At 40.1% G+C, this 14,087-nt stretch overlaps 1 protein-coding gene and 1 non-coding gene across 2 annotated transcripts; one reads left to right on the forward strand and one right to left on the reverse strand.

Annotated features, from left to right (window-relative positions):
- Positions 1-92: 92 nt before the first annotated feature.
- Positions 93-165, forward strand: Trnas-gga (transfer RNA serine (anticodon GGA)). The gene has a single exon. It is a non-coding gene; the product is annotated as a tRNA-Ser (tRNA).
- Positions 166-263: 98 nt separating this feature from the next.
- Positions 264-12,932, reverse strand: LOC110064584 (uncharacterized). Its single transcript, XM_020771648.2, has 12 exons — positions 12,734-12,932; positions 9,180-9,352; positions 7,061-7,121; positions 6,798-6,938; positions 6,078-6,173; positions 5,132-5,254; positions 4,591-4,707; positions 4,323-4,415; positions 3,551-3,588; positions 2,540-2,600; positions 1,625-1,993; positions 264-459 (listed from the first exon to the last, which is right to left on the reverse strand). Exons 1-11 carry the CDS (start codon positions 12,840-12,842, stop codon positions 1,656-1,658), a joined length of 1,350 nt encoding a protein of 449 aa, XP_020627307.2. The 5' UTR covers positions 12,843-12,932; the 3' UTR covers positions 264-459; positions 1,625-1,655.
- Between the last annotated feature and the right edge of the window lie 1,155 nt (positions 12,933-14,087).

The following is a 14,087-nucleotide window of genomic DNA, read 5'->3' on the forward strand; positions in this document are numbered from 1 at the left end:
ACTACTCACAATGACTTTGATAGTGTTGATCTTAGCAGTATGCAGGACACCTGTCATATATGAACTCAGTTAAATGGCCTTGCTCTCCATGAGTTCTCGTGGCTCAGTGGATAGAGCGCCCGCCCGGAATTCGGGAGGTCGTGGGTTCGATTCCTGTCGGGGACTCAGAAATTTTCTTTGCCCCACGCTCGTGTCATGTTGATTAATTCACCTTCACATTAACTGGTATATGTTCCTGTAAAGAAAACGACGTGACAGAGAAATTTTTGTAATTCGATTTATTGTACGTGTATTCAAAAACAGGATCAACAACAGTGGATTTAAGTGCTGTTTTTATTCTTCCAGACAATTTTTTTTTTAACCAAATGATCATGCTTGAAGTCATCATGCTTGAGTGTTCTGTGCTGATAATGAGGTCCTCCAAGCCGAGGAGTGCTGACAATGAGGTCCTCCTCCCTCCTGCAAGGCAAAGAAAATGACGAACTTTAGAATAACGTACCGGAAATAAGAGCTTTACTGCAGACAGTACAAAAGCTAGCCATTAAGAGAACGGCATTCGTTATGGAGCGCTAGCAGACCTATACTAAAACTTCAGCTACAGCTGAATTGTTCGCATGCTTATGGACCGAGACGGAGTCGAGGTCAATAAACACATTAAAAAAAGAAAGAGGCCGATACACAGGCATCTTGACCTGGGAAATTCTTTTGGCGGGACACAGCGCATAATCTCGATCCGGCAAATTAGCGCTATCATGCCCGCTCCGGTGGCCAATCACAGCGCATAATTAGGCTTATTAAGTGCGTGCTCACGAGCTAGCCAAGTACAGTAATAAACAGTGATAACTGCATCGGTCCTAGGTCTCCAAGAATGTTCAAGTTAGTATAGAAACACTCGTTAATGTATTTGGGAGAACCCGAAGAAGCTACAGAAATTATCGCCTTCGGCTGCTGTTCTAAATAACAATTGGACTACAAGCCCCAGTTTTCCATGAGCATGAGTTTTCCAACGAGGCAAAACCGATAATTTCTTATCAGAGATTAGAAGTACGTATAAATCTACTAGCGTTCTATCACGAATGCCGTTGTCTGATTGGCTACGCTACTCACTATCTATTCTGTTGTAGATAGTGTGCACTTGTTAACAAAATGACGGCCATTTCTTTGCGTTTTCTAAGTGTCAGCGAAGAGGATTTAGGTAAAGTTTTGAACGACTATTACATGTGTAGATTTATACTAAAACAGTTAGATTATTCGCTCTCGATTTCTATGCGTGATAGTTGACTCGGGCTGCGCACTCGTCAACTATCACGCGATAGAAATCTCCAGCTCATAATCTAATTGTTAAATAGAAAGTGAAGAGAGAAGCAATCAGATTCGGGGATTTCCAATAGAACACAGCTGAGCGGCTGCTAACGAGTGTTCGTAGTGTTTTTCTATTAGCGATACCGAACTCGGCTACGCTTCGTTGAACGACCCGGGTTCGTAGTGTAATTGTTAACTAGTGCTAGTGTCACTAGTGCTTCTGTAAAACGAGAAACGAGAAAGAAAAGAAAAGGAAACGATAATTTTTTTCCTATTAATTTAATAAACGAAAAAAAAAAAGATACCAGTTTCCACAACTTACCAATGCGGCTGTTTTCAGGGTGCTGCAGTAGTTACATCTGGTCAACTCGTCGATTCTGGTGACGCAGTTCTCTTTTCCCTTCTACTGATGCTTCAGTAGTCGATCCTGCCTCTCCACTCGATTCTTCGGGTGCCTCAGTAGTCCATTCTTCGGGTGCTTCAGTAGTGGACCCTGCTTCTGCTTCAGTAGTCAACTCTGGTGCTGTAGCAGTCGGCTTGGAGCCACTTGGCTCAGGTGCAAAATGCTTCTCCACAGCAAGACCGACCGTTAAGGCCCCTCTCACGTTAGCAAGCACATACTCGCCCAAAACTCTGTATGCCAGTTCCTCGTGGTCATGTTGCATGAAATATGTCACGTGCTTGATCACCGCTAAAGAAGGGAAGATAAAATCGTAACACTATTTTTCGAAAAAAAAAATCGCAAGGCGCAGGAAGAAATGGAACAAACTTCTGACCTCACACTGAGGATTCTCAAGATATATAAGATAAAAAAATCTGCCTTAATACACTGCTGTTAACCTACATGTCCAAAAATCACATTTTTTACCCTTTTCATTACATAGTTTGTACCAGATATAAATGCTTAAGTTAAAGTTTGTGTTTATGTTTTTCCTGATTAAAGCAATAAGACTACGAGTTGCTGGGAGGGATGTAAGGTGTGTGTGTGTGTGTGTGGGGGGGGGGGGGGGGAGGGAGTGTTCGGAGGGTTTGGTCGAAACCCCTAAATGAAAATGAGACAGCACACTGACTTGGCCTCATGATGCCGGAAATTCCATTTTCGAGGACCTCAGTTTTAAGAGATTTTCGGAGAAGGATGCCCCCGGATACCCCTATAAGGGACCGCCCTGGGCGTTCCGTATCTCAAACCCCCTTCTCTAAAATCCTGTATCGGCCCAAACATTTTATGGTTACGTACCGTTCTCGTGTCCTTTGGCAATCGCATGCAACCATGCAAACTTACGAGCAACCTCGCAACCCTGAAAAAATGGCATACCGTTAATTGGCGGTACATTCTGAAGCTATTCGCAGAAGCAATCGATTTGTTTATCATTGGCTAAGAAATTGGATGAATTTAATATCAACTACAGGAAATTCTATACCCAGCTTGTCAATGCTTTACTGATATGAAATTAGGAACAGTGACTTAGAGGGACTATATCAGAGCTCTTTTAACAATTGTGTTTATTTTCATCAATTACGAACTCAACACTTCAAATTAACAAAGCCACAGTCAAAATCATGACAACTGACGTAACGAACAAGGATAATTTTCGCGATCGTTACTAAGGGATCTTATTCAAATTGAGACTGAATTTGAAAGGTGACAGGCCGGTTACACGAATGTAATCCTTTTCAATCTTCTCCAATTTTGCCCATCCGTGCGCCCTTATAACTTTTCTATGTTTCTTTTGAGTTCTGCAGTTTTATGCCATCAGATATTCCTATATTTTAGTCGATTCAATAGCCAGCTGGTCAGTGCTCAACTGTACGACCTAGCCCCTCCTAGTATATCTCTATTTTTTCTCCATCAACCCACACGCCACATAAATTAGTCATGCAGTCAGTCAGTCAGTCAGTCAGTCAGTCAGTCAGTCAATCAATCAATCAATCAATCAATCAATCAATAAGCCAATCAATCAATCAATCAATCAATCAATCAATCAATGAATCAATCAATCAATCATTCAATCATTCAATCAATCAATTAATCAGTCAGTCAGTCAGTCAGTCAGTAGTTAGTAAGTCAGTAAGTAAGTAGATAAACTCAACCCATTACTGAATGACACCGAGCCGGAATCAATCGAAGCCGGGTCACGTTGGTGGGAGACAAGCTCTCTAGCTCACCTCTCGGCACCCCGGATAGATTGCCAGGGAACATTTCTTAACCGCTAAAAGATGGTTTATACAAATGAAGAGATGTACGCACCTCCACGACTGTGTCCACAATGTACCTCATAAAGTTTACTGAAAGAAAATTAGAATTCCAAATTATTCCTGCGTTACATGTTCATGACCGTACGATCCAGCGTTTTAGATATGAGGCTCTGGCTCGATCGAATATGGAAGGCAACCTCATCCAACGTTTTGACTCTCACATATTGATTGTTTGCTAATAAAGGGCCCTTTTTACCGATGTCACGCAATATCAACAATTTTTCGTGTCTTTTTTATATTATTCAAGTTTTCTATATATAAAACAACTATGCCACTCGCTCTTATTGGATATGAAAAGATTATAGCCAACTTGGCGCAACGCTCCTCGTTTACTATCTATCGTCATTTTTTAAAAACTGGATCATTAGTGAATGCAATTCGAGAGTTTTCATTGGTTTAGCCATCATGGGTTATGAGCCGTTATACCATGATCTACAAATACGGTAAGCCCGCGCGTGATTCTTTGGGGCGTTTTTATTTTTATTGTAATCTAATTTTCTATATTTTGGAGGCGATTTTAATGAAACAGTTATTCCACTTACGCTCAAAGTTTTTCTCGAGCTATGCTCTCAGAATATTTGTCCGCGGACATTAATTTGCACCAAGAAGCGAACAGTTTAAACTGTTCGCTTCTTGGTGCAAATTAATGTCCGCGGACAAATATCCGAGCATATTTTCGCGCCAAATGGAGGCTACTGTTTATATAGCCAACGCACGCTCGTGGAATAATTGTTTTAAAATCTTGATTGAGTCACTAGACACACCTTCTTTGCAGTCAGGTCTGTTGATCAGGTCAAGAACTTTATCTCTGATGCTAATCTTTGGCCCGTGTTCGGCGTGGTGGTGTCGGGCGTAACCTGACAAACCAAAGTACGTGAAAATGTGACCAGAAGCGGGACAAAGTCTCATCTAGATGTTATAGGAGAAAGAAAGACAGAAACAAAGAAACGACGAAAGGATGGAAGGAAGGAAGTGGGTGGAGGAGGGAGAGAGAAAAGGAAGTTGCATTAGTCTATCGACAGTGATACTTACCAGGTCTGCAAACCGGGCTTTTCTTTGAGTAAATGGCCAGATTGAATCTGTCTTTCAGATCATATACGCCAAGTGGATCTACGTATTCCACTAATTCACCAAGAATCTTGAACAAACCTGAGTACGAAATAAACACAAAATACGTGATCGTTGTATTTAAGCCAATGCTTGTTGTTGTTGTTGTTGACAGTGTTCTTGTGTTTGTTGTAGTTTTTCTAGTCGTTCGCCCGGCGGCAGATAAACTATTGCCATTGTAGTCTCTGCTATGCAGTGCAAGACCTTATCATCTGCCTCAAACATACCAACGCGTGTAAATATTAGAACTTTTGAAGTAAGCAATGTCATCTGACACCAACAAGGACTGCTGCATATACTAGAATTTTGAAGTAGGTCTAGACCCATGTGAACAAATTAATGTTACCTCTCTTCAGCATAGACTGCTGTCTGACTCGCTCCTTTTTAATTTTTAAGCAAACAAATTTATATGATCCTACTGATTTTTCCTCGAGAATTACGAATTAGTATGAGATGTAGTACAAACCATCTAATTTTTCATCGCAGGCGGCATCAGCGATCAGTCCTCCAATCATAATGATTGCCTTTATTCCAGGATGGTCTCTGAGATCATGCTTCTCAACCACGTAAGTAAATGCTTCGAAAACGTCTAACGAGAAAAAATGTGAAAAGAGCAACGTCATATAATAGCCAAATAACGTCATATACAGCCCAGTAACCTGATAAAAAGGCGCTGAGTCACAAACCACTTTTTATGGACAAGACTTACAAACGGTCCCTCTCTTTCCAACAACATGATACGTAAAAGTAAACAAAACTCGGGTGGAGGACGCGATTTATTTTGTTCCTTATAACTGGATCCTCTATCTTCTACGGCAAAACCTTTAAAAATGGCTTATTTCCTGTGAGTTTTGCCATGATGAAACAAACCTCCCTCTTTGTGTGATTTTCTTCCCCTCCAATTATCCTTTATATATAGTTATGACTAAGTGGTTACAGGACTTCATGCTGTCCAATCCTGTCTGGAATCATAAAGATTGGCCTGCCTCGTCCCCAGTCGCCGGCGCGATGGTGTGTGGAGAAGCGCAGGGAATCATAGGGTGGAGAGAAACGCGGAACTTCTAAATCATCGACTTTGTCGACTAAAAAGTCTTCTAATGATGGAAGGGGTCCTTCATCATCTGGAAACTAGAAAAACGACTTTCACATTTTCGAGCTGTTTCGCCAATCTTCGACACCTTCCCATCGTTCCCCACGCGCGCACGCTCCTCACTCGTACCACTTAGCGCTGAGACAATTTTCACGCCACGCCCACAATACAGGATCTTGGCACCTCTTAGGGGTTCTTTTCAAAACTTCCGATAAACACCCCCGTCATTTTTATACGGGATTCCCCCGGCCCCGAGATCCAAACCCTCTTAAGGGAATCAAAAGCTGTTACGCATAGGATCAGTACACGTTGACTTTCTTACCAACTTCACTGGACATTGAGGCGTATTTGAAAGCCTCATGCAAATCTTGCGCGAAGTCGAAGATGTCGTCTTTCCCTTTCAGCAATTCATACAAAACTGGGAAATGAAGAAGTTAATAAATTGATGCAGTTGTCAGGTTAAAACACATATCGATGAACTCTACATTTCAACCAGTATCGCTTAGTGCACTTACTCCCCAACCCATTCCACATGTAAATGCCTCTGCTCAGGTTTCTTTTTTCCTTTGTTATTATAATTATTTTTTTTAAGGTTCCAGCCCAGGAGTGATAAACTGCGATTTTATGATCTTGGTATGGTGTAAATTATAAAGGAACATTACAGGCTTTCGCCTTCGTCCGTAATGATCAATAAATATATATAGTTACGTATGGTTCTGAAATGGCTGTCGTACTGTTTATCGCTAATCTTACCTCTTTAGTGCGCTTCGGCGATATATCAGGCGATTTTGGTGGAGTCGTGGTTCTTGGTCGAGCCAAAAAACACATGGCGAGAACAAGCGAGGCTGGTGTTCCGCCAAAGAGTACCAAAAAAGTAAGATTAGAAATTTACTGTACTCAAATTCAGTCAAGTGACCATGATATCGTAGCCACATCGATCAGGTGAGTGTCCCGATATCGCCGGATATCCGAACGTACAGTAGGAAGGGCTTCTGATTGGCTAATTGTGAATTTGAGTACGGTAATCTGTCAAAAAGCTTACCTGATTGATGGACATAATTGGCATATTTCCATTTGACGCTATCACAATGCTGGTGTAGTTCAATGACGTGTTTTCCCAACAATTTCTTCACCTCGTCTGTATCTTTGTATTTCACAGCATATAACAAGCCCCACGCTTTTGCTGAAAATTTCAACGCACAAAGAGTACTGTCCATCAGCGAACACAATGCTGAGCGGTTCATCATTTCCCCATAACCACAAATAAAAAAAATATATATTACTGTACATCCTAAGCCAGCTTACCTTTGCTTTTTTGGTCCCTTTCCTCTTTCACTTCCTTCAAAGCTGATCCTATGTGGAGTATCTGTGATAAAAGGGAAAAGAGTTCATGGCAGCTTTCAGTTGCTAGGGGATCAACTGTTAACTGATGTAAAAATGATCTAAATACATAAATAGTTTAATCGTCCCATAAAGGTAAAATAAAATAAAATAAAATAAATAAAATAATTTAAAAAATATACTGAAAGAGATACACTAGTGTGTTTAAGACTCTAGAAATTTGGAGATTAACAGTTTTCTTATATTAAAGAATGTCTGAAGTCCTTTAGTGAAGGTTTCAACTTAAATGCAGAGTCTAATGAGTTCCAGAGTTTAACAGTTCTACACGGTTTTGTAATACGCAGGTAATAGCTAAAAATGCTCGCTTTCCACATTTTTCCTTCCTTCATTGGTTTAGATTGATTCTTACTGTAAAAACCAGTCAACGCTTTTCAGCTTGTCATATGCCTGCGTTGCTGGCAGGATTTCGCGCGCAAAAGCATCCGTCCATACAAAGCACACAAGCAAGAGCATCCGCCCATACAAAACACACGAGCGAGAGCGTCCGCCCATACAAAACACACGAGCGAGAGCGTCCGCCCATACAAAACACACGAGCGAGAGCGTCCGCCCATACAAAACACACGAGCGAGAGCGTCCGCCCATACAAAACACACGAGCGAGAGCGTCCGCCCATACAAAACACACGAGCGAGAGCATCCGCCCATACAAAACACACGAGCGAGAGCGTCCGCCCATACAAAACACACGAGCGAGAGCATCCGCCCATACAAAAACACACGAGCGAGAGCGTCCGCCCATACAAAAACACACGAGCGAGAGCATCCGCCCATACAAAACACACGAGCGAGAGCATCCGCCCATACAAAACACACGAGCGAGAGCGTCCACCCACACAAATTAAAGCAATCGTGCGCGAGACCAGGCAGCTACGCAGGCAAGCTTATCATTTTTTGTAACCCTTTTTTCTTCCTTTGGGTTACTAGTTACTTAAAATCACACGACATTTTCTCCGGAATATCTATCTTGCACGGTTTTCTAAAATATAACTCCTTGAGTAGTAATGCAGTAGGTTTGTGCGGTCAAATTCGATGCCCGATAAATTCGTTGGAGGCAGCACTGGTCGTTTGTAGTTTTAGTTCGTTCTTTTCCCATAGTGTCTTGACGGGTGTGCTGGAATCTTAGTTTTCAAATCGATTTTTGGAAATTCCTCAGCTATCAGTTTAAGTCTTATATTAACCAGTTTGTGAGCTATCTGTAAACGTTACAAATCTCAAATCTCAGCTATCAGTAAAATACTGCCTCGTTCTCAGCTGACAAAGTGTTAAAAACTATGTTCTATCTAAGCAATATCAAACGTAAGTTTCCACAATTCTTCTAGCTCTTTCCTTTAGTAATGCGTCCTTCTGCTCCCATGTTTTTTTTTTCAGATGTTCACTCAAACGAGACGGAGGCTAACTCGATAACCTCGCAGTTCTATTAGCCTCCATGCACAAACTATGGCCCATTGTCACCTTTAATTGTTATATATGTATCTTTTTTCTTTTTTTATTCTAATATTATAATTTTAAAACTGTAAGTGCAAAATAAAGTAAAGTTGAAGTTGAAGTTGACAGGTTAGGTTTTAATCAGTTCTTCGTTACCAGTTTAGCTCCGTTTGGATCCCTCTCTTAGAATTAGCGTAGATAAAATTGAAGCGACGGATAGTAGAATCTGTAGGCTTTACCTTGATATACAGCTTATGGATTTTGAGTTTTAAACAATGCACCCTTATAATGCAGTTTTGAGCTAAGGACACCACTAAAGGCGACGGTAACCTTTACACAAACTTAAACTATAAGAAAAATTCAAAGAAAAGAAATCGAAATTAAACGATAATTTGGTCAAATGGATCGCTGCGTAAACAAACGTACATCCTCGGAGACCCAGCAACTGCTAGTCGGGATGATGCCATATTTTCGGGCGAGCGATAGTTTACTTCAAGTGTACTTCCGCCCGAAAATATCGCTCCCCCGAAAATATCGCATTGTCCCGACTAGCAGTCCCTGGGTCTCCGAGGATGATGAATATATGTATTGTTCACCGATTCTGCAAGTGTCTTCAAAGGATCGGGTCCCTTTGCGGGTCCGGGTCCGGGTTCCCCTGAGCCCGATCCGTGGTCATTCAGCGGTCCTTTCGTAAAAAGTGCAGCAACGCGAGCTGTTGTTTCCTTTGAGTTATATGGATTCGTGAGTTGTTTGGGATCGATTGGTCCATCTGCGAACATCAAATTAGCAGACAAAGTAAAAAGCGAGCTTCAAGCAACATTTAGATGGTGAAGCAAATCAGTTCCGATATATAAGGGGCCAAGGGCCCGTTTCTCGAAGGTCCCGAAAAGTTTCGCACCCGGAAGGCCATGGCAAAATCTCGAAGCTTATGACTTCAGAACTGTTTTATTCACCTATTCTTAATATGAACAGAGGTTCTCTTCATACAAGAAGTTTCAGGCGTATACACTTCTCGGTTTTTAGATACAGATGAACTAAAAATGGCTCAGTTACGGGCCCGAAAAGTTTCCGGGGCTTTCGAGAAACGAGGCCCTGGCCATTACTAAAAAACAGCTTAGGCACACAATCAGCGCGTTCTCTACGTCAGTATATTACACCAAAACTCTCAGAAGTTGCTCATTTATCTCTCGCTCAAAAAAAAAATCAATAAAATGTGCGAAACAGACAATTTTTAAATTTTTGAGCACTTAAACAGTATAGAGCGTATTCACTCACATGTCCAGCAGCCATGCAAGTTCATTGGAACAAAAGAAAGTGTTTACATAAGAAAAAAGTTCAACTCCCTCAGGATTGATTTGGTTCACAGACATGGCCGCCTTTTCTTTGTTTTCAAAATGTGGCTGCCATGACGTCATGTGTATACGCTCCATTTGTTAATTTGTTTTTTTCCTCTCACCCACGACAACGTGCCAACCCAAATTTCCCAAAGGAACGCATGCCCTTTAAAGGCTGTTTTTATCTTACCTACCATGGCAACGATGTATACAGTGAATAGTAAATCACTGGTTTCTGTTCTATTGTCTGCCACTTCACTGACGTGTCCTCTTCTCTTCTCTTACAAATTTTAATTTTCACAAATTTTAAACTATTCAAGAGGCTCAGAAAAATCCAAGTTTGTCGCCTTATTTTAATTTGCCATGTGCAAAATTTCCTTCAAACCCGGGAGAAAGCAGTCCTATCAGGGCTAAGTTCCTAATTAGGGTGATAAATAACAACAGCAACAAAAAAACGCCAAACGAAGACAGTGAGCTGAATAAAGGCAAGGTCCGTTGGATAATTGCCTCGTTTGCTTACCACATTATGACGTCATCTGTGATCACTTACTGAACAGACGCACGGCAACATGGGAACTATTTGTAACTATAAAAACGTTTGTTCATGTCACGGACATAAAGAAATTATATTAATCGAGCTTTATACCACGGACTTAAAGTACACTTTACGATGTGAAAAAATTGAGTGAAAGCAGGACCCCATTACGGGTAATGGGCTCCTGGTGAAAGATATGATTCTTTTACTATTGATCGTAAATTCCTAAAACTGGCCTGCCTAAATTCAGATGCGGAAAACATGTTTTAGAGGTTAATGCAGAAGTTCAATTAGCTTGAGGTTTTGAGTGGCGGCCAGCATACAAATCAATTTCAAAACATTTGTTTGCCTATTGTCGAAGCGAAACAAAGCATTCACTCGGCGATTGCGGAAAATTTTTTAACTCCCTCGGAGTACGTCATCGAAATCTTTGACAGTATGGTGGGACTAGTGATTTTGCTTTCAATGTTAGTTAAGTTTCTTGAATGTGGGAAAACAAAACCGGCGACTTATTTTGCCTTTCGGAAGAAGAGGAAATGAGAAGTATTTAAAGCCCGCAAAGATAAGATCATTGGATATATTTTTCGGACCATACCAGTGCGGACCAGATGGAATTGCGGAAAAACTGACAATATGCATTCAAAGTGAAGTATGATCATCGCAGTAAATTTTCCAATTTCAGCAACTGGAAAAAAGAAGCCTGAAAAAAATCAGGGCTTCAACGGGATTCGAACCCGTGACCTCCGCGATACCGGTGCGATGCTCTACCAACTGAGCTATGAAGCCACACATTGGGAGCGAGGTCAATTAATTGAGTTCATATCTTCCCGTGAGTGAAATGATGTGAAGTATATATGAAATAATTCATATTTGAACTGCGGTAGTAGATGAAGGTGAAGTATGATCATCGAATTATTTCATATATACTTGACATTCATTTCACATCATTTCACTCACGGGAAGATATGAACTCAATTAATTGACCTCGCTCCCAATGTGTGGCTTCATAGCTCAGTTGGTAGAGCATCGCACCGGTATCGCGGAGGTCACGGGTTCGAATCCCGTTGAAGCCCTGATTTTTTTTGCAGGCTTCTTCTTTCCAGTTGCTTAAATTGGAAAATTTACTGCGATGATCATACTTCACTTTCATCTACTACCGCAGTTCAAATATGAATTATTTCATATATACTTCACATCATTTCACTCACGGGAAGATATGAACTCAATTAATTGACCTCGCTCCCAATGTGTGGCTTCATAGCTCAGTTGGTAGAGCATCGCACCGGTATCGCGGAGGTCACGGGTTCGAATCCCGTTGAAGCCCTGATTTTTTTTTCAGGCTTCTTCTTTCCAGTTGCTTAAATTGGAAAATTTACTGCGATGATCATACTTCACTTTCATCTACTACCGCAGTTCAAATATGAATTATTTCATATATACTTCACAATATGCATTCATTTCAAGTGAATAGACGAGAGACCATATATTTGAATGGCGGAGAAAGATATAAAGACATGATTAATCATCGCAGCTATATACATAACTTGAAGTGCATATGACCGGAAAGTTTTTTCTCTTGTTTCTTTATGCACGTAGTTGGATATTTGTACAAAAAAACCGACTTGAACCTTTAAAAGTGCTGGAAAATTCTTAAAAGATCTTAAAAGCACTGTTTTTGCTTTGCAGTTGCGCAATTAAAGGCTGAAAAAAATTCCGTCGAATACTACTTTTTGATGAACTCATTTTTAGCCTTCTGACTTAAGTTTAATCACTTAAAATAAATATTTTTGGCCGTGTTTATCACTTTCAGTAAGTGGTTGAGCGATTACATATTACCCTTCAGGTACTAGAGTTGCTTGCATGTAACCTCAGTTATTAATTAAGCGAGTTTGAGTTGTGATCCGAAACATCCATGTTCGCTTCTCAATTTAATTTTACCGAATTAACTTAAAAACGGGAATGCTGGCATGTTATCACGCACTTGATAGAAGCAGACGAAAGCGCAAAACAATATACTGGTAACGGAGCCTTGTAAAGGACTGTTGTCGAAATTTTATTGAACTCAGGGCTTAATTTAGAGTACCGTAATAAAAGCTAAATAATGATAACAATTTTATCAGTATTATTTTTTACGATCAACACTTAAACTCATTTCTAGAAGCCAGTCCTTACCATGTAAATAACTAAGTAACTTCGTAGAAGACAATTATTGTAGACCGCCGGATCTCTTCAGTTCGGTTAAATATCCAGAGTTATCGAAAGTAAACAAAGTGATATTTACCTTTCAATAATTGATGCAATCTACTAGACCTCTCCTCTGGAAGGCCAACCAGGTTCCGAATTGCTTCAGCTGCCGAGATGAAAAGCAAAGTTGCAATGATAACCTTCATTTTCTTTGCCTGTCCAAGACGAGATGCGATTGTGGAGAGCGCCTCTCGATCAGATCGCCTGCCGGTTCGAAAACTGGGTTTAACGTGTGCTATTTATTCAGCCGAGTCTAATTTAATTCACGAATGTTATCAACGCATGATTTCTCATTATACGATTAATACTATGCCAAGCGATCAACTATTGAGAAGACAGAAAGTCATCAATTCTGTGGTCATTGTCTTGATGTAACCAGGTTCTCAAAACGTTTTTCAAAATTAACGTATGGCTAACCGAGAGGAGAATATACATTTCGATATTCCAGTTTGTTCCAATTCATTTGACATTGTCTCGTGCGTAAAATTATTCTATTTGGGTTGCAAACACACAGCAAAGCGGAAAAAACTTAGATTTGTCACGCTGTATGAGTTTCACTTTAATTCGAGTATTTGCGTAAATTTTCTCGGAAAATACTTCATAGTTTTCAATACATTTCAGTACAATTCGACTCCATTATACCGTTAAAACTATTAGCAACGATCAAAATTGATTTGAGAAAGAAATAACCTATCCCAGCAGTAACCTATTTAGGACACCTGTGATTAGCTTCAAATTAAAGGCATTGTTACAGATATTGAACTGCTTGTTTTAAATGCAAATTCACTACAAACAGGAAAAAAGTTGCTTTTGTGGTCAGACGCTGAAGAGAAAAGATTTCGTGACATCGCAGCAAGAGGGTCACCTTGCTGACTCATTGTTTAAGGCAAGATACATTTCATTTCGCTAGCGTGCAATTGATTTTAAAATTTGTGTTGTATTTGTGTTATTTATTTCACTACTTGACGATATGAACACAGCATTGTTAAAAATTGCACGTGAGTGCAGTGAAAAGATAGTGGAAAGACAAATATAGTAGACTAATTAGGTGCCCTTTAATTAAATACATTTATTTTAGGGTAAAAAGAAAAACTAGTATAGAGGAAAACGTAAACATACAGTAAATAAACAAATTATGTTAGACTTATTGCTACTGAGAAAAATAAAACTGGTAAAGTGCTCTTTTAAATAGTTTTGAAGCTGGCTTATAACGTTAAGATAAAGGAATGTCATTCTAATAACAATAACATTCAATAATAGTTGGCTAAAATTTTCCTACATTTATTCTGAAAGATTTTGGACTCAGGTGTTGTAAAGACGCACTTCGAGTAGCGTAATTTTATTGCTCAGATACTAGAGATAGGATGAGATTCGAAGACCTTTTATCAATT

This window comes from Orbicella faveolata, unplaced genomic scaffold (assembly GCF_042242905.1).
Source record: "Orbicella faveolata isolate gen_17 unplaced genomic scaffold, um_ofav_v1 contig_12, whole genome shotgun sequence".
Classification (NCBI taxonomy): Eukaryota; Metazoa; Cnidaria; class Anthozoa; order Scleractinia; family Merulinidae; genus Orbicella; species Orbicella faveolata.